General features: G+C 43.2%; 1 protein-coding gene across 4 annotated transcripts in view; it reads right to left on the bottom strand.

The window, feature by feature from the left end:
• Positions 1–9,368: 9,368 nt before the first annotated feature.
• The window catches only part of LOC139533881 (sodium-coupled neutral amino acid transporter 4-like), a 31,125-nt gene continuing 18,531 nt past the window's right edge, over positions 9,369–21,962 (bottom strand). For all 4 annotated transcript variants that reach the window (XM_071332341.1, XM_071332342.1, XM_071332340.1 and 1 more), the window contains 7 exons: positions 21,672–21,923; positions 21,347–21,426; positions 21,136–21,236; positions 20,802–20,926; positions 13,810–13,954; positions 13,451–13,548; positions 9,369–13,074 (listed from right to left, as the gene is read on the bottom strand). In XM_071332341.1, coding sequence (XP_071188442.1) covers positions 12,970–13,074; positions 13,451–13,548; positions 13,810–13,954; positions 20,802–20,926; positions 21,136–21,236; positions 21,347–21,426; positions 21,672–21,923 — 906 coding nt within the window. In that variant the 3' untranslated portion in view covers positions 9,369–12,969. The remainder of the gene's footprint in view (positions 13,075–13,450; positions 13,549–13,809; positions 13,955–20,801; positions 20,927–21,135; positions 21,237–21,346; positions 21,427–21,671; positions 21,924–21,962) is intronic.

Here is a 21,962-nt window from a genome sequence, read left to right as displayed (position 1 = left end):
GATACCATGAAAATTGGGGAGAAAAGGGGATAAAATTTAAAAAGAAAAAAAGTATGCCAACTTGGTATGAGCTTTGAACTCTTATTCACTCCAGAAGTGATTCTTCAGAGGACAAGAGATCCCTGCTGGGCAACCCGGCCTTCTATCTACGACCAATCTAACGCAGCTCAGAGTAAATATTTATTGCATTTTCCTTTCCGATTGGGCGGTTATTTAGAATGCATAAGATACTGTATTTACGATAGCATAGCTGCCTACGGCCCGATAGAGACACAAAACATTTTTGTTCCTTAGTCTTCCCGCTCTTTCATTCAAAACCCAACCCCCTTTCTTTGTGTAACCAGCTGTCATATCTGTTCCGTCCGCTAGGGACGTTTTCCTTTATGACATAATTTGTAAAACCAAATTTTGTATTGCTGATTCAACTTGTTAGCCAGGGTTCGTGAAGATAACCAAGAATTTACAACTTTCAGATGAGACTGAATAAGGCGACGATTAAATATTGACTGCTATTGATATAAAAGATTACCATGTCTTTAAGAGTTTATTCGAAAGATAACAGCTCTATAAACATTATTTCGTGGTGCCCCGACTTTCTAGTTAATTACTTTTACATGATTAGCTTAATCAGGTCATATTAATTACAGAGAAATGATTTTATAGAATAGCATGTCATATCACTTAATCCGGCATAGCCAAAGACACGACAGTGCCATTCCTTAGAGGTTGGCACAATGGACAGTAATCGGTAGCGTCTGGGAACACAACAAACAGGTTACCCTCATGTTATAACATCATGGTTCCGTCCACAGCATTATATAGAGATAGGCCTGGTTCCGCTGTCATCTAGTTGCTTTACTGCTACTTCCCTGGAAGATCCATGTGGCAGCACCAAGCATTGCATATCCTGTGACAGAGCACAATGCTATCAATCCTCCCTATTGGCATTAACATTCCCCTTCAGCCTGCATAACCATAATGAACATATCAGTCTAAACACACTAGCTATCAGCATTATGTCAAGGAAAAACATGCAATAACCTAATTATTGGTCGAGGATCACCTATGATCGACACATAATGGCTATAAAGAAGGAGAGAATGTGTGCCCAAAAATGTCCGTTTATTTAGCGGTGTAAACGCCTCTCATTGTATGTCTCTAGTCTAATTTATTTCCTGCACAGTCATTTCCCTCCGGTGCTCTCAGGTTTACACCTGGAGAGAATATCAATGGCCACTTTATCGGAACTCCGGATGACTCTGCGTTTACTTTTTGAAAACATTTGCTGTTGCATACCTCCCAAAAAACAAACAGTGCCACCAAATAAGAAGTGAACAGCTTTTGAAGTTCACACCTGAAAGATACGGTTAGCTAACGAGCACTTTTCAGATAAAGTTTGTCAACTCATGTCCGGCATCCTGATACCAATCCAATCATTGATTTTTACCTCAGATAATGTAGCTATTGATAAAGTAAGTCTAAAAAGTAGAGTGATTGGCTTGAAAAGCTACGTGCTTGGTTCCGTTAGGAATGACCCATTGTGGTTCCGTGTGGCTCAGTTGGTAGAGCATGGCACATTCAATGCCAGGACTGTGGGTTTGATTCTTATGGGGGACCAGTACAAAAATGTATGCACTGTAAAAAAAAAAAGTAAACTTTCTTCCGGTAGGTGGCGTCACTCCTATCCAGCGCTAGTCTGTCAGACAATGGGAATTACCTAAATAGATACTTCCTTTTGGGACAGTGCTCTTTCTCTCCTAAGAGCTGGCAGGATCATGCAAATACAATCCATTTCCATGGTATGAGATGGTCACAGGATGTACTGTCAAAGACTATTGTCCTGCCACATCATAACAACAAAGTGTACTGTACATAGTGGTCTGAAAAGTGTCTCGAAGACCATTCTGTGGCCAAGGGTTTCTTTCAATCCTACAGCAGGACCTTTGGACTGAACCAATGATTTAGGTGGGAGCAATCTGCTGCACGAGATGGCTTATCACTGTGTTTGGAATGTCGTTGGGGAATGCTCACGTTCTTTCAGGGCTATAACACCAGCGACTCAGAAATGATCAAAGCTGTGTATCTTATCAACAGGAAGCAATAAACGGGATTACACAATAAAAACCCAATTAAACCCATGTTGCATCATTTTCAGTGGCTTTCAAAGCCTGAACATGCCGTGATGAATCTATTTCCTGTTTGTGACAAAAAGGGGCACATACAGGCACCACTTGAAGAATGCTCCTGTGATGGACTTAGTGGAGATCAACTTCAGGATTCGAGGTCCTTTTAATACTTAGGACATCCAGTCCATCAGTATATATATTAAGGCCATCATCTGCACATGAAGACTTTCTGTCCTGGTGCTATACATTCTGTCCTGGTACATTAGGATCATACTGTGACCATCAACTGGTATACTAACATTTTAGACAGACGCTGCCTACATACAATACTGTATGTGTCAAGACTGTGACATTGAATTGGCCAACTAGCCTAGTTTCCAAGGCCATTGCCTCAACCTGCTTCATTCACAGTTACATTTTAGTTGTACTTAAATGTAGAAACATTTAAAGCAAGCCGGTTTGTTTGCCTTGACCTCCAGAGTCTGATGCATGTGAGACTCATTTAGCAACAGTCAACAGTAAACATTGGAGGCAATGTCATCACATTACATTTTCATACACAAATAATACTTCATTTCTACATATCTGTAGCCTATAGTCATGGAAGTGCTCTCAGGGTTGTTTTTAGCCCAGTGATGGGAAAATGCCTATGGGCTCTCATTACGCCTTGGCCTGTGTCTCTGTGATTGGACCATTTGTCAATCACATGTTGACCAGGTAACAAGGGTTCCTGAGAGGTCAGAAACACGGTCATTCTGAGCCGAGGTGGTGGTCAAAGGTTGCTCTCTCACACCAAGCGGCCGCTTCTCTCACCGTGTCGCCATTTACAGGGTCTTGACCACCACTTGTGTATGACACAACAACTTCCAGTAAAGGACGTAGGAGCAGTAAACCATTGAACTCCACCAAAACAGATAAAACGGGGTATACGGAAATAGCTTATCATGTACAGTATAGGCTATAAGTAACTAAAATAGCTGATCATAATAACTGATATCTCTAAAAGCTAATGATAACATTTCAACCGTTATATCTAAAATAACTGATCATCACTGATATCTCTATAATAGCTGGTCAAAACGTTTCAGCAGTTATCGCTAACAGAACTAGAGAGACAGGCTGTCATCACAACAGTTGTGTAACGGCAGCCTTCCCTCTCTTCACGAGAAGAGAGGGTGTAACAGGGATCGGACCAAGACGCAGCGTAGCTCGTGTTCAACATGTTTAATTACAAACGAAAATGTGAAAACTTACAACACTTACAAAATAACAAAAACGTGGCAAACCGAAACAGCCCTATCTGGTGCAGAGAAAACACAGAGACAGGAAACAACCACCCACAAAATCCCAACACAAAACAAGCAACCTATATATGATTCCCAATCAGAGACAACACAAAACATCTGCCTCTGATTGAGAACCATATTAGGCCAAACATAGAAACAGACAAACTAGACACACAACATAGAATGCCCACCCAGCTCACGTCCTGACCAACACTAAAACAAGCACAACACACAAGAACTATGGTCAGAACGTGACAAGTTGTCCAAACTCAAACAAATAATCGCTGTCACACAACCCTACATCCGACGTTCAACCTTTGTGTAAACGTCAACAGAAGTGGGAGAAACTGAACTGCTCCAGTTAGTCTGTGATTATGTACATCAGGGTCATTAGTGCAAACCGTAGCAAAACGCATCGCAACGGAACACGGTTTGCAATGAAAACTAAAGTTTTTTATTGGACAAGTTTAGGTTAGTGCCTCCCTGTTTCAGTCCGTTTTCTTCCACTTGCCGCCTAGTGAATACGACCCAGACGTTTCCCTTACATACGGTATGTTCCTAATGCAGGCCACACGAGGGTGGCAGGACTAAGCGATCTGACCGAGGTCATCTCAAACATGGACACTGGATTATTAAAGGTGACAGTTTTCCTGGAATTCTCCCCACCGTGCAGGACAGTTAATCCTCATAAAATAATGATCTGAGGGAGGGAGGGGAAGGAGTGAGCAGAAATGAAGGTAGAGAGAGGGAGAGAAACTTTAGGGGTAAAGAAAATAAATAGGCGCATAGGGTAAGAATGTCTAAAGTTAAAGTGAAGAGGAGGAAGAGGGGGATGGAGAGGGACATTGGAAAAGAGGATAGACAAATTGGATGAGATGGATATGGAGGGATGAGGTATAAGAAAAATAGCTGTGGTTAAATAAATGGGCACCCTTGCACCCTTGCACAATTCACTATTTCTTTTAAAACAAGTTGATTTTTATGTATTTCGCATACTGTATGTATTTGTTTGATATGCAACTGCACAGGGCCAAGAAGAAAAAAAAGGAGTCATAAATTGGCCTGGACTAAACTATAAAAAATTTGAATGAATTTGGTTGGATGTAAATGATTCTCATCTATGTGTAACTTATCTCACCAGTGGTACATTTCAGATGCCTGCAGGGTAAAAATAGCCATTTAACCACTTTCTAAAAGACAAAACGTAACATTCTGCTCCATTGCACATCAGTGTAAAGTGCAAGGGTGCCAATATATTTGACTGCAACTGTAACACATAAAGTGATTAATGAAGGGCGTGAGAGAGTAGTGGAGAGCAGAGTGGGTGAAAGTGGGAGTGGAAGAAAGAGAGAGAGGAGGAGTTAAAGAGAGGGGTTAAAAAGACAAAGGGAGGGGTTAAAGAGAGAAGGAGGGATTAAATAGAGTAGGGGAGGGGTTACAGTGAGGAAGGGAGGGGTTAAATAGAGAAGGGGAGGGGTTAAAGAGAGGCGGAAGATGTGGAGGATGTGAAGACAAACGGACAGGGTAGCCAAGCCTTTATTTACCTAGTCATGGCAGTCACACCACTGTGTAACATAACAAACTGATCCAGGTTCAGTTATTAAGAGTGCGCACAACGTATAGAGTTGCCTGTATACGCAGTAGCTATTAAATAAACAGAGCCTTGGTAACAGCCAAAGATCTTCAACGTTGCAGGGATAATGATATGTGGATGAGGACGACACCCAAAATCCAATGTCTAGAAAGAAGAAATCCCCCAAAATAGGCACAATTCAATCCAGCAGCGTTGAATGTCAAAATGTTTTACCCAACAAAGTCAGTGGAGAATGTATGAAGTAATCCAAATAATTAGTCCACAAGAACTTTGATGAACAATAAACAAGACTACTATTTAAGTGAATATGGGTGTGGTCAGTAGCTGGGCGGGGCCCAATTAAGTCTACATACACACACGCTAAGTAATTATGGAACCTTGTAGTTACATGGATTGTATGGGACCATAACAGCCATGCAATATAACTACAGGGGAGACTGTCTAAATTACCTGGTATATGAAGTAAAAGGCCAGTCCTGTAATGGGCACTGTACTGTTTGAGATGACTAGTTTTAATGTCATATTGTCTATGGTGAAAAGACAACGCAACTACACTGAGCTCCAAAGGTATTGAATGAATCGTGTGTAATGATGAATGAGAACGTTACAAATATCATACCCCCCAAAATGCCAACCTTCCCTGTTATTGTAATGTGGAGAGGTTAGCCTGTCTTGAGGGTATGATATCCAACAAGTTGGTAAAGTCAAAATTGAGTGCTAGGAATATGGGACCAAATACGAAACTTTTGACTACTTTAATATACACATAACTGCATTTATCCCAATACTTTTGGTCCCCTAAAATGGGGGGAATATGGTACAAAAAGTGCTGTAGTTTCTAAACGGGTTCACCCAATATGGATGAAAATACCCTCAAATTAAAGCTGACAGTCTGCAAAGTAGATCAAATCAAATGTTATTTGTCACATGCGCCAAATACAACAGATGTAGACCTTACAGTAAAATGCTTACTTACAAGCCCTTAACCAACAATGCAGTTTTAAGAAAAAATACCTAAAACAAATAAATAAATAAATAAAGAGCAGCAGTAAAATAACGGGGGGAACCGGTACAGAGTCGAGGTTAGTCGAGGTAATTGAGGTAATATGTAAATGCAAATAGAGGTAATTTGCAATGCAAATAGTCTGGGTAGCCGTTTGATTAGATGTTCAGGAGTCTTATGGCTAGTGGGTAGAAGCTGTTTAGAAGCCTCTTGGACCTAGACTTGGCACTCCAGTACAGCTTGCAGTGCTGTAGCAGAGAGAACAGTCTATGACTAGGGTGGCTGGAGTCTTTGACCGTTTTTAGGGCCTTTCTCTGACACCGCCTGGTATAGAGGTCCTGGATGGCAGGAACCTTGGCCCCAGTTATGTACTGGGTTGTACGCACTACCCTCTGTAGTGCCTTGCGGTCGGAGGCCAAGCAGTTGCCATACCAGGCAGTGATGCAAACGGTCAGGATGCTCTCGATGGTGCTGCTGTAGAACCTTTTGAGGATCTGAGGACCCATGCCAAATCTTTTCAGTCTCCTGAGGGGGAATAGGTTTTGTCATGCCCTCTTCATGACTGTCTTGGTGTGCTTGGACCATGTTAGTTTGTTGGTGATGTGGACACCAAGGAACTTGAAGCTCTCAACCTGCTCCACTACAGCCCCATTGATGAGAATGAGGGCGTGCTCGGTCCTCCTTTTCCTGTAGTCCACAATCATCATTGTATCATTTCAAATCCAAAGTGCTGGACTACAGAGCCATAACAACAACAAATGTGTCACTGTCCCAACACTTTTGGAGCCTCACTATATGTGACTCACATGTACACAACCTCAAATAGCATCTGCATCAACATGTGTCTTAGCTGTATACAGCATTTGAATTCCAAAACACCATGGCTCCGTTTCCGGGGAATATGTCAGTTTGCCGGCTACAATCAATTCCTATTAATTCTTTGCCAGGAGATATTGATGTATGTGCTGTTGTTTAATGGGAAATGGAATCAGCAGGCATAGAGGCATTTATCCTCAACGGCAACACTTCACCTCATCACTTCTTGGCAAGGCCTGCCTTTGGTAGGCCGTCATTGTAAATAAGAATTTGTCATTAACTGACTTGCCTAGTTAAATAAAGGTTAAATAAAAAAAATACAATAAATAGAAAAACTATGACATAAGATGCCCTAAGCAGTCATGACAGCTGATGTCAGCTCATGGCAACTAACTAGACTCAGTTGTGACACAAACCGTTATTTTGCTAAACTAGTTGGTAAACTTACAGATAGTCAGTTAGCTGACATCTGCCATAGTGTTAAAGATGCAGTCAGGCATCTTAAGCACAACAAATTCATAACATATTGTACGAATGTAACATTATGTGAATTTGCAGGACGTAACATATTATACATAACTGGATGACGTAGTATACAAAAAAAGGAGACCCGTTTTGGCTCATGAGCACCCCTTTAAAAACTACTGTCTGAAATTATACAAAAGTTCTGGAGAATCACTTTAAGTCATCTGTCATAAGAGTTAATGACTGCATACAATGCATATTATGTCACTGCTATGACAGTGCTACACAAGCCTTACTACAAAGGATTCTGTACTTACCTCTTCAACAAACACACTATTGTGGTACAGCATATTTACTGAATATGGAATTCTCTAGACCAGAGCCGTATATCAACAGAAATGGCATTGGCCTAGACCTTTTTGTTTTGAAATGAAATCTCTGAGACGTCTCATTGGATGAATTACTGTATCACAGTGTCATAGAAGGACACAGAGAAAGAAGGTCAGCGCATCACTGGAAATGAGGTGAGTATGTGTCCTTGGTGGAACAGGGTGAGGATAAAGAGATAGAGGGAGAAAGAGAGAGGGGGGTGGTAGAGGTAGGGGATGATCCAGAGGCAGAGGCGTTATGTAACCAGATCCACAGGGAACCATGCAGAGGAGTGTGACCTGCATCCTGAGTGAGGCTATGAGCTGGTGCTCACACTGAGACACACAGACACACACCCAACAAATTTAATAATACAAGAAAGTAGTAGCCCAATTTCAATACAAGCTTCATAGCCCAATTTCTTGGAATTTACTTATGGTATTTCCCCAAATTTCATAGCATAAATAAAATAACATTTATAGCATTCATAATTAACCATGAACTGAATGCATTTGAGCTACTGTACAGCCAGTACAGTTGGAATAGTGTCTAAATTCAAATGAAACTCACAACCTGCTCCACATCATTTGAAGGCTGATTCATGATCTTAGATGTTTTTGGTAAGGTGGAGGGTAGAGGACAACACCTAGCTCCCACCAGCGTGTGACCAGTCCTGGAACATGACAAGTGGGTGCTAGATGTCAGAGCTGGATGTTAAATAGACAGGATAGAGGTATATTTCTGGACAGGCCAGACTGCACTGTGTCATTATGCCAGCAAAATTGCTCCCAAATCAAGTCGGTCACAGGCGTCGTCGCCACCTTACGTAACACCTGCCGTGGGCAGGGAGAGAGGGGATTTGGTGAGCAGATATAACCCCAAACAAGTGCACACACACGCACACACAAGCACGTACACACGCCCATTAGACATATTGCATATTTGTCACGGAGCTTGAGAGATAATGATGAAATAACATCAACACTACAGCTGTAGAAGAGAAGGAATGAAATTAAAATGTTATAAGTTGAGGTTCAATAAAATGTAAATTAATTAGACCTCGTTGTCAATGTTGAAAAAATAACAATAATATTTCACATACTTACATAGAGTTACGGTATGGTACTTAAATTATTATACTAAAACTGGTCAAGGCATTTATAAGACACATTACTAAAAAGTCAAGTTGTGTTTTCAGTAACTATAATAATCAGTGCAAAAGAGAATTTTGCACTGTTAGTTTATTCAGGGTACTACTTAAGCAATAAGGCCCGAGGGGATGTGGTATATGGCCAATATACCACAGCTAAGGGCTGTTCTCACACACGACGCAACACGGAGTGCCTGGATACAGCCCTTAGCTGTGGTATATTGGCAATATACTACAAACACCTGAGGTCCCTTATTCAGTGGTGTAAAGTACTTATGGTAAAATACTTTTGAAGCACTACTTAAGTAGTTTTTTGGGGTATCTGTACTTTACTATTTATACATTCCTAAAGAAAATTATGTACTTTTTACTCCATACATTTTCCCTGAAATCCAAAAGAACTCGTTACATTTTGAATGATTAGCAGGACAGAAAATGGTCCAATTCGCACACGTATCAAGAAAACATCCCTGGTCATCCCTACTGCCTCTGATCTGGCGGACTCTAGGCACAAGTCCTTGTTCTTCCCTCATTTCAACAGCAGAGAGATGCAGCCAAGTTTATTTCACATTTTTATTGTTCATGTTACATGATATTGAAACAGCTTCACTGATACAAAAATCCCCTTTGTTCAGGCAAATATACAATTTGAATGTTAGTTGATCCACAGGAAGCAGACACTGAACGGCAGGACACTGGTGCTGACCCAGTGCTTCTTTCGGGCCAGGTTACAGATAAGGCAGATGCTTTTGGGGTAACACATTACATGTCATGCTACGACAGTCTAAAGTTGTACCTGAGTGATAGAGGGCATAGCGCTGAAAGAGCCCCGAACCGACCCCCTTCTTGAGTGTCTGAGACGCCAACATTTGTGCTCTCCGCTCTAGTCCTTCATTGGGGGAAAAAAACATGCCCCCTTTGAATGTTAAAAAACGAATGACAAAATCACTGTATGACCAAGGTCTTACATCTGGTGCCGTGCCTGACCCTAAGGTTTGCTCCCTAGATGAACTGAAGTTTGCAATTATTAAGGCAAAGGTTGGTTTCTGCATTCTCACACAATAGTAAGGTTTTTGTCAATATACTTCATGAAATATATCTTCACATACAGTAACTGAGGCTCAGGAGGAATTTCAGCAAAGACCCAGCAGCCCCTATCGATACGGTCTGCATCTAAAATGTGACTGTTGGGTGGTTCTTACTAAAAGCATGTGATCTGAACGTCATTGATCTTTTGACAGCGCACCCACCCGCATGGCATGAATCAAATACTTCAGCTCAACATAGGCAATATCTACCTAAGTCTCGCAAGACATCAACACTGAGATTCTACTTGGACCCTGCAGCCACTGTAGGACTGAGGCATCAGACAACATTACGGACAAACCATTCATTAATTCAAGGTCAGGTACTCCAGATATGTAACTATAAAGAAATGAAAGGGGATAGAGATTTTCTACAAATGTACAAGCTTCCATTAAAAAAAAGAAATATCATCATAGAGCAAAATCAAAAACATTGAATACTAAAATAACATTGTAAAAGACTTCTGGTAAAAATCCTTACAACCCCCCACTCACATAATTCAGTGAGTACCATATAATAAGATTATTTACAAAGCATATACAAGTTGTCAGAAAAGACTATGTTTGTAATCCAAAACATGCACATACTATACCATTTCATTTGAAATATCAATTTGTTTCATGCATATGTAGATCCACAAAGGATCTGTAAATGTTGTCCATTCTGGCTGGATCCATTCGGAACACGTATCTGCTTTAATACCTTACAAAACAGGTATTCTATGCTTTGAATGCAAACTGCTAATGTAGCCACCTACTGACAAATGTTTTTTCAGAACGGCACAATATTTTGAAATTAATTTATCATGGTGTTAATTAATTAATTAGGGCATTTTAAGAAATTATGGTCCGTTGAAATTATGTAAATTACAGTAACAAGAGTCACAATTACAGTAATAAACACATACTGTGTATGTTTGCTGCTGATAGTAGAGTTATCTGCCATAAACAAATCGCTGGTAAAAACATCACCAAATGACAAGCCTGCTAAGTAACAGTGGATGAATTTCATTTCTCTAATCTTCTCCACATTTGACATTATGACCCATATTGAACTTAAAGGGGCAATCAGCAGTTGAAGCAATAACAAAGTGTAGTCCCCGTCTAATCTGGAAAAAACTGAAGGATGAAATATACGGATGCAAGGACTGACCATCCATGATATCAAAATGATGGTTTTACATTTATGTTGTTTACAAACATTGGAGTAAACCAATCATATATTTTGGGTTCTGATGGGGTATGACGGTTAAACTAAGCTCTTGAGGCATTCACAATTTATATTTTTCAAGAATCAATGGGTACAAATCATTCATTTATAAGTCCAAAAATGTAGCAACTGCAGATTTCCCCTTTAAGGTGTGAACTGCAAACACAGATAAAACAACTTATCTTGTGTCTCAGAAACAGCACAGTCTGGAGGTCCAATCCATTGCTTATTTTACCCACAATATTTTTTTCCACAATTGAATTTTGTCACAAGATATCGTTTTACACACTGGGATAGAAGAAAAACATTATCATGGGTTATAGGACCGCTGTGCCAAGTCAAATAGCTAAATAACCTGTATGGTATACTGCCAGTAGACTCTCTTTAACTCTCATAGAGTTCTGTTGTTCCTCTTCACTGAAACTAGCGTTCACTAGTTGTATTTCATAGCACAGTTCACTTCACATGAAGTTGAGGAAGAGATGGAGTTACAAGTTGAAAATGATCTCAAGCCAACAACGTGAGCTCATCTCCTGGTAATGTTCGCTGCAATTGACCCAAGGGGTCTGTAGCGTGACATATTGGACAAGAGTGAACAAGAAGGCAAAGAAAGAAACACGTAAACTGTCATTCAGTAGATCAGTAGAACATTGGCCAAGTACCGGTACATTCGAAACTTGGCAACATTCAAATCTCTGCGACAATAACACAGAATGGATGTAGTCTCTTGTTTGAAGCTCAGTCTACTGGGCGGTTTCAAAATGGCTGACAGTGTGTGTTGATCATCACGTTAAGTGTTGATTGGGAGAATGGACATGGCTGAAAATGTTGACTTGGTGTATGTGTCTGTCAATGTGTATGATTGCTAACGTCTGATCTGATGATTGCTGTCAAGGGATGTTTTGAGAGCAACACACTGGCCACTGAGAAATATGTGTGCGCACAAACTTTGGTGATGTGATTGATTGTAAGAGTATAAAATAAAATAGAAACTACTTTACCAAACCTAGTTTACAAATATCACTCAGAACAACTTTTTCCAGGCTCTAGCTCGGAAAAAGATTCTACAGCGGTCATATGTACGGTTACATCGACTTTTCTTACTCCCCCTAGGTGTACAAAAATAGATTTTGACAGTAACCAAATAGCTCCAATTAGTGTAGATGGCGTGCTGTATGTGTGTGTGTTTCTTGTGTGTGTCTGGATGTGTTAAAAATACATTAAAACTTGAAACATATGCTAAAAGTGCTCTTTGTTTTTGAACCCTTGTCTCACCTCTCTCTCTCTCTAATCTTCAAGTGTGCAGAGCCCATGGCCCTGAAGCCACGCCTGCAGTCACAACCAGCTCCAATAGTGGCAGCTCTCAGATCAGTTCTCGTTCTCTTTGGGTTCTCTTGACCGTTTAATGGTTGAGGTCCCTGCTCATATTTTTTCCTCTGCTCAGGTAATATCACAGAGTAGGGTTGATGGGCTATCTAGACAACTACGGCAGGGCGCGCAGCAACAGCCGCAGCGTCTGACGTCTTTTCTCCCGTTTCTGACCGTCCTCCTTGATTACTTTGTGTCCTTTCGGCGAGTCCCTGTTGTCGAGGATTCTTTAGAACTAAACCATCCAACAACAACAAGAAAGAAAAAGAATAACGAACTTAAGAGTCTGTTTCAGTCGTAGAACGTAGTCCCCTCCAGTAATACTTTATGGAAAGGGGTGGGGTTGAGAAAAGCGAACCGCCCCTTTACAGTACGCTGAAGTACTCAGTCTGTAGGTGATGTGTGGGGGCACCCCGTGGGCCCGGTGACCTTACCCCCAAGGCACAGTCAGGGGAGGGGGTTTGAGGTGAGAGGGGGTGGAGGTAAGGGGGGTCCTCTTAGTGACCACCGCCGGAGCCGGGAGGGTTGTGGATCCAGTCCATCACGATGAGCGACAGGCTGCTAAACATGAAGATGATGCCCACCACCAGGAAAATGGCCGCCTAAAAGACATCAGGAAAAAGAATAACGACACTGTGAGAGGAGGTTGTGTGAAGTGTTCATATCTGTACATTCTGTGCAATCATTTTTTGTCAAGCATCTCAGTGGGCCTCTGGGAAACCCTGTTTTGGGGGACTGCTGTAACTCTGTAAATCAGGGTTGTTGTCTAAGTGCTGTGGGGTGGGGGGTCTGTTCTAATAACAGCTATGGTGTGTCTGTATGGGCATGTTGATGGGTGCTAATTTCGTCAGGCTATGGCATGTGTGTGTAATATGTTGCGTGCGTCAGAGTGGCTGTTCTGTGTGCGAGTCACCATATGTGATTTTGAGTTGAGTGTTTGTGTATGTGTTCGTGCACCATCGTTTCCTGCACACTTACCGAGATCTTCTGCACGGAGCGCATCGGCACGGACTTGACCAGGCGTAGATAGAAGGCAGCAGGGAGGATGAAGATGAGCATGGTGGCTGCAGAGGAGCCTGTCAGAGGGGAAACAGGAAGAAGACCACCATCAGTCATCTAGCTTTTCCTGTCTAAACAAATGTCCTCACTTAGACAGCACTAGCCTCAGGGTGTGCAGACGTTTGAGCAAGCCCAGCACTAACACACCTCACTCAATGAAATACCTCCACATCAAGACATCAATCAGTGTTAGTGCTTGGTGGGAACAAAAGCCTGCACACCCCGTATCTCTCCAGGAATGGGTTTGGGGACCACTGCTGTGGTTGAGGAGGACTCACCGATGAAGCCGAAAATGTCTCTGATGCTGGGGACGAAGATGACCAGCAGGTTGTTGAACAGGAGGATGAAGGCGGCGATGAGCATGTGACGCACCCAGCTGAACTCCCGTTGGCTGAACAGCATGGTATTGATGGAGGAACGGATCTGCAACACAAACCTCTTTATAATGTCTGATCAACCGCTACATACTGACGATCAGTTGACACTTAGGATACCACTTGTAAAGTGTTTTTTTATGTATTGATTAATACAGCACTTTGTCTTTATTTCTCACACACACACACACACACACACACACACACACACACACACACACACACACACACACACACACACACACACACACACACACACACACACACACACACACACACACACACACACACACACACACACACACGGGCGAGTAGGTAACTATATCATCAGTCATGTCGGCAAACTAGTCTAAGCCCACAGGCCAATTCCCACAGTTGGCTGCTGACTGAAGTGTGTCAACTGCAGCAGGTGAGAGTCTAAGTAGGCAGCCAGGCAGGGAAGGAGGCCACCAGCTAAAAGGCTGAGAGCTGCACAGCTCAAGGCATTGAGTTAAAGACTTCACTGGGTGAGAGGTCACGGGTATCAGGTGAAAAGCAACTGCTATGGGCCAGCCGGCCACAGAGCGAAAGGTTTAGGAGGCGGGGCTTAAAGCGCCATTCAAAAGGCAGAGAATTAACTCTGGGAGAACCTCCTGCAACGGCACCCTGGGATTGCATCAGCCGAGGGCCAGAGAAGGCGGGACTGAAGGCAGCAGGATAGGTGTGTTCTGCCCCCAGGCAACGCTTGTCAATTAACAGTTTCCCTTTATTCTCTTTTTTGAAATCCTCTCATTTGCTTTTTCACTAATGATACCTTTCCTACGTAGATATTTAGACAGCAGAAAGACGAGACACTTGGCTGGTTCATGTTTCAGTCTAAATACTTGTTTGGTGAGGGTTGATGGAGCGCTACTCTCTTGAGTTGTGGATCAAGAGCCAAAATGGCCAACACTGACACCTTGCTGAAAGAATGTATGAAGGAGTGGCAGAGATTTACACCAAAATTATTTTAAGGCGTGGCAGTAGCTCTGCAAGGCAAAATTACCTCCTCCCCCCCATTGATAATAAACAATCCCCTCTCCCAGCAGCCATTGCATAATTGGACCGGTGAAAACCTGGCGCCTGGGCGTGACATTTCTACCCACCTGGCTGCCAAGGCTCTGAACTATTCAGCGCCCAACAGAAATCCTGCGCAGGGCCTTTGGAGTGCACCATGCAATATTTGCCTGCATCTCCCTCCCTCCACCTGCTATGACAGCTCCCACTGGGGTGAGATATGTGGCAAAGCGCCACCGCTGCTAAGGTACCTGGGTCTACCAGGCCAGCCAAAAGCTAGCAACATGGCCCAAAACCAGGGAGCCAACTGGGCTCCAACCAAGTGAAAGATTCTGCAACCTTTTCAGATACAGCTAGATATATGGCATAGTATTACTACGCCTTGGTTTGCCAGTGCTTTTTTCATAGGGAGGAAGACATTAAAAAGGGAAGAACAAAAAGGTAAATCCAAGATTAAGACGAACAAGCACACCATAAGGTCAGGAATAAGATAAAACAGGTTATAACTTGACATTTTTTTTAAAAATCCTCAATTGACTGACCATCAGAAATAAAAACCCATTTTAAACCCTTTTCCACCACATTCAACAAGCCTATTCAACCACTGTCAAAGACAGGTGACAGGGTTCACTTTGTAAAGCCAGTCAAATTATCCTGAAAATAGTGTATCACAGCAATAACAAGGGCAGATATATAATGAACTTATTGACTATAAGCTTATTTTCCATGAAGTCACTGTGAAAAGACAGCATGCATGGCAGGCTACTTTTGGGTCACAGCCAACTGGGCATTGTGCTTGTGCACCACAGGATTTGTCATCTCTGACCTGCCCTCTAGTGGAAAACTCAACAGCAACCTAACAACCCCATCACAAGAGTACCATCACTACTAGGCCAATGTAACCATCATAACTGACTGCAACACAAACAGAATCCCATCTTATTACAGAGCCATAAGCAGCAGAAAATACCAAGGTTAATAGTTAGAAGGTTATTTCCTGCATTTATATTTCTCAGACAAGTGGCCCCACTGCTTTATTTAGAAAGAAAGAAAAGGTCAACCGCCTTGAGACGAGGCCAAAGAATATCACAATATAACAGATCATATCACACACCAACATTCAAAAACAATGTTGTAGGTCAATTAAAATGACTCATGAAAACAGGAATCATCATACTTAAGAACATTTTAAGTAACTTTTTAAACATCAAAATGAACAGTTGACTTGAAGTAATTTAAATATTTGTGTTCCTGTTATTGAGGAGCCATGAAACAAAGAGAGCATGGGAACTAGACAAGTCTGCCTACCACATCTAAACACTGTTTCATTAAAACCTGCTTGTTCGCGACCAAGTATCTTTACTGTTTCCTTTAGGTTCTTAACTGTTTGAGCCCACCCTTTCACCTCCACTCCCCACTCCCCTCCTACACAACCCTAGCCCTCATGCCTATAATAAAGGACATAGTGCTTGAGAGACAAAGCAAACGTTAATCTGGGTGCTGAAGGCTTCTCTGCCAAATGAAGGGCAAAGGACTCTCGGGGAGATCTCACATGTCACGTCTCGTGATTCAGAGGGCTGGACACCTGGCAACGTGATGCCAGCATGACTGGTTACTTTCATCTCACCTCTCCTATGTCTCCACAACTATATCCTCAAGCTTGTGCGGTGAACTGAACTCACTGCACTGTAAATGCTGAGGTGCACGTGATGCTTTGTTGAAGCCTGAGCAGCAGTCAAGGGGGGGAAATCAATGGTTTGATGCTGGGTTATCTAGGCCATGACTAACGTGTTTGGAAAAGATGCCATGCATATGCTATGCCCCACAGTTTTTCAGGTGTAACAGACCAGTAGCCAATGGCTACAGAGCACACAGCAGCAGACACATCGACATGAGTGTGTCCAAACATGTATTCGACATGCTGTACTTGCTTTATGTTCACATCGCATCCCTTAGTTTCTGTGCTTGACTACGGCCTGCTCAAGGAGCCTTTCGGCTATGGGAGAGGCTGCACAGACACGCCTGGTGCCCTCTGATTCAGAGGAGTTGGGTTAACTGCGTTAGACACATTTTAGTTGAATGCATACAGTTGTACAGCTGACTAGGTATCCCCCTTTCCCTAATGGATGATGTACGCTACATGACCAAAAGTATGTGGACACCCCTTCAAATGAGTGGATTCAGCTAATTCAGCCACATCCGTTGCTGATAGGTGTATAAAATCGAGCACACTGCCATGCAATCTCCATAGACAAACATTGGCAGTAGAATGGCCCGTACTGAAGAGCTCAGTGACTTTCAACATGGCACCATCATAGGATGCCACCTTTCCAACAAGTCAGTTCATCAAATTTCTGCCCTGCTAGAGCTGCCCCAGTCAATTGTAAGTGCTGTTATTGTGAAATGGAAACATCTAAGAGCAACAACAGCTCAGCCGAGAAGTGGTAGGCCACACAAGCTCACAAAATGGGACCACAGAGTGCTGAAGCATGTAGCGCATAAAAAACGTCTGTCCTCAGTTGCAACACTCACTACCAAGTTCCAAACTGCCTCAGGAAGCAACTTCAGCACAATAACTGTTTGTCGGGAGCTTCATGAAATGGGTTTCCATGGCCGAGCAGCCGCACACAAGCCTAAGATCACCATGCGCAATGTCAAGCGTAGGCTGGAGTGGTGTAAAGCTCACTGCCATTGGACTTTGGAGCAGTGGAAATGCGTTCTCTAGAGTGATGAACCAGGCTTCACCATCTGGCAGTCCAACGGACGAATCTGGGAAATCTTAACGCTACAGCATACAATGACATTCTAGACAATTCTGTGCTTCCAACTTTGTGCTAACAGTTTGGGGAAGGCCCTTTCCTGTTTCAGCATGACAATACCCCCGTGCACAAAGCGAGGTTCATACAGAAATGGTTTGTTGAGATCGGTGTGGAAGAACTTGACTGGCCTGCACACAGCCCTGACCTCAACCCCATCAAACACCTTTGGGGTGAATTGGAACACCGACCGTGAGCCAGGCCTAATCGCCCAACATCACTAATGCTCTCGTGGCCGAATAGAAGTCCCCGCAGCAATGTTCCAACATCTAGTGGAAAGCCTTCCCAGAAGAGTGGAGGCTGTTAGAGCAGCAAAGGGGGGACCAACATATTATTAATGCCCATGATTTTGGAATGAGATGTTCGGCGAATTTTGGTCATGAAGTGTATGTGGCGCAGCTGAGAGTCATGTCGAGACGAAGGGGTTTGGTTCAGTCAGTCGTCTTGATACGCCCCTCACAGATAGGTAATGCTGGCTACCTGGCAACAGCATTGCGCTAGTTAAAACCTGTTAAAGAACGTGATGATTACGTCGATGGGCAAGGGAGAAATAACTTGTCTTATTGGTCACCATCTCCAATTTGTTCCATCCAACTTGATTTTATTCCGAGTAGGATAGAAGCCTAGACAATAAATAACTTGTAATGTTTGTAGTAACCATCTGGATACAATCTACTGCTCAATGGGGAGAGGTTGCGCTGCAAGCAGGCAACACAACAACACAGGGAACAGTGTCCTTCGCTCCCACTTGCCACAGTAAGGAAAGGGTAGCTAGATAGCGTAGCCAATAACAGACCATGGTGACAGCTGAAGCACATTTATTGTAGTTTTCACCAAAAATGTACAACTACAGCATTAACGTCTAACGTTACATTAAAAAAAGATATATACTCATATAAAAACAAAATGATTTCAACTTCGGCAGGCAAGTTTCAAATTCTTGCTGAAGTTTCTAGCCATAAGCATAAACTAGGTAGCTGGGAAGGGCTCATCGGGACTGACTGAACCCAATCCGTTCGTCTCTACTCGACTCTCAGTGCGCAAGAAACTTAATTCATTTGGGCACTAGGCGTGTCCGTATAGCCTCCCTTCTGACACTGCATTTTGGTGTCAGCTGCAATAGTCAGTGAGTGCATTGTTTCTCTCTCTCTCCCTCCCTCCCTCTATCTTTCTCTCTCCCTCCCTCTAAGGTGGAGGTCACAGTGAGGGTTTTTCCACTGTCTGCTCAGGGCTTATCTCCTGTAAACTTCCACTGGGACTGTGAGATTCACTCGCACATTCCCATGACCAAAGAAGCGTTCACTCCCACAGTGAGAGAGCTGGTGAGTGTGTGTGTTTCTCTCTGTGTGTGTGTGTGAGAGAGGTAGTGTTTCTGTGGGCGTGTAAGAGTGTGGGAGTATCAGTATAGCCCACAGTCAAAACGGATACTCCCCCCACCTCTCTTTCTAAGCAGGGCTGACTAGAGCCATGGGGCTGACAGTTCTCCCCTGCTCTCTGCTGGTGGCTCAGTGTAACACCACCATATAGTCCATTAACCATTCCAGCCTAAAACTGTCTCTCCCATCACAAGAACCCATCTCCTGCAAGCTACAGTGACTGTAGGTAAACAGTGGAATTGTGGTGCAGCTCCCCTGTATAGCACTTTGATCACTGGATTTAAAAAAATCTCCATAAATCTAATATTACCATCTTAATGTTCCTTGGGTCAACTAAGTCCTTTGAGAGGATCAATTCTAATGGGCACTGCTAAGTGCTAATGCATGGTTCATTGTAGGCTACAAAGGAGGTCCATGACACCTCTGAGACCCTCCGCCCTTTATGGGCTCCTGTGCCAGGCTAGGGCCAAGACAAATATAGCCCACAGCCATATAGGGGGGTCAGGTACGCCATGCAAGGCCAACACTCTCATTCAGTGACTCACACACCAGACAGGCAGACAGGCAGGCAGGCAGTCCGCATGGACAGGAGATTACATAATAACCAGTGGAACAGAAACACAGTATCAGACCTGAACTGACGCTAGAAACCAAGGCTAAACTGTACAAACCAAGGCTAAACTGTACAAACCAAGGCTAAACTGTACAAACCAAGGCTAAACTGCAGCTTACACTTTAACAAAATAAGGACGGTAGCAAGTGACTTCACTGCATTTATTCGCTAGGACAGCATGTGGTGACAATGTGCTACTTAGAGCAGAGTGGGAAATGAGAGACAGGGGAGTTGTGAACATTACACTGTGTTCCTTGGCAGCCAAGCTAAAGAGCTTGTGATGAACAAGACGTCTATTGTACCACTGCTTTTTCACATTGACATTTTAGTCATTTATCAGACGCTGTTATCCAGAGACTTACAGTAGTACATTTACAGTAATACAGTACTTACAGTAATACATTTCCGTGCTTTCACATGCTGAGCCTATTGATGTGTGCCCCAGAAGGAAGGGACTGAATATGTCTGGCATCATGTGGGGAGCAGTGTAGGGGTGTAATTGTTCCAAAGCTGTGTATGTGTGTGCGTGTTAATTTTGTTTATGCTCTTATTTGTGTGTCTAAAGTATGATTGAGAGTATGATTGGAGGAGGGACAGAGTGCTCTTGCAAGGAAGCTTACGACAGACAAACAGAGCTTTGAAAACCTGGGCTGGTTCTCATTTGGGACCTGGGGAAATGGATTGACGGGATTGCTGAAAGTCCAATAATGAGTCAGCTAACGTCACAGCAGAACAGTATGTGCTTTACCAAGTCCAGCAAGAAAACCAGCCGTGTCAACACACCCACTCACTCAGCCAATAGAGAAAGAGACCCTGTTTTTGGTATTAAAATAATTAATGTATTTTTATCTCATTTGGATAAAATGACCTAGGTGTTGAGCGGCGTGTGAATGTGTCTGCATAAATTGTATGCGTGAGAATGTGTGCATATGTTTTGTGTATGTGGGTGTCTGTGAGCATGCATGCGTGTGCGAGTCTCTGCTTGTGTGTGTGAGTGTGGATGTGCGTGTGTGTGTGTGTCTGCGTGCGTTTGAGCAGATGCCTCGTTGTACTTACAGGGAACAGGACAATGGGGACAGTCAGGGTGACAGCAGTCAGGACAGCCAGACGGACCAACAGGAGCATGTTGTCAAACTTATACACCTTGGTGAAGGTGTGGAGCAACTCTGCCTCCACGTTTTCTGTGTTTGGGAGAAAGAAGGAATACAAGCTGTCAGACATACCAATACAAAAGCCTGAACTGGGTGTGAGAGAGAGATATGGTAAACAAACACGCAATGGTTATGGTAGCTTACTAGTCATAAAATTAACATATAATGGCAATAAAAGCAGAAAAAAAAGAATACAATTGCTGCAAATGTATCTTATTGTGCGTGTGTGTATATTTTACCATAGAAAGTGAGGTAGCCAAACAGCGCTGAGAGCATGTACATGACCAGCATGGCCAGGATGGACAGGTTGGACACGTTCTGCATCTTTCTACGGGAGCGACTGGGGAAAACGCAAGTTGAGATGTGAGTTATATGGAGAAAATGTACCGCAGCAATTTCTATGAGCGTCTATGCAAACGTGTCTTTTGTAATTCACTTGGATGCACTTACTCTTTGAGTTCACTGTAGATGGGTAGAATTTCAGGGTGGCACACAAAGGAGAAGGCCAGGATGGGAACAGTGTAAGCAGTCTGCAATGACAGGAGAAGAGATCGTGGAATGAAACACAAGCCCAGATACGTTAAGAATTGGGTTCTTCTAAACCTTGATTAATCGCGTTTCAGGGACTATTTATCAGAGGATATTGTTTCCAAAACACAGAATTATGACATGAAGCATTCCGACTCACCACATATACACACACACGTACGCACTCACACCCCACCCACATACCTCCACCCCCCCCCCACCCACATACAGTAGCTCCACACCTCACCTGAGAGTTGAACACAAAGTACTTGGGCGTGCACATCTCCTCCACGTCGTCGGGGTGTGGTTCGAAGCGGACCCCTGAGGTGTGGTGGCCGTCCAGGTAGGAGGCGGGGGACATGTCAGCTCTGGAGAAGTCCATGAGGACGGTGCCGTTGTGCAGGGCGTGGGGCCCCAGGGCTGTTCCATTCATACTGTGGTTGGTATGATGGTACATGAAGGGCATCGGGCAGGGGAGGTTGTACTTCTTATAGATCAGCTGAGAGGTAAAGAGGGGACAGAAGGGTGAGATGGGGAC

Source organism: Salvelinus alpinus, chromosome 11, assembly GCF_045679555.1.
Source record: "Salvelinus alpinus chromosome 11, SLU_Salpinus.1, whole genome shotgun sequence".
NCBI classification, from domain to species: domain Eukaryota; kingdom Metazoa; phylum Chordata; class Actinopteri; order Salmoniformes; family Salmonidae; genus Salvelinus; species Salvelinus alpinus.
The sequence above is the reverse complement of the archived record's forward strand: the minus strand, read 5'-3'. Positions and strand labels throughout refer to the sequence as shown.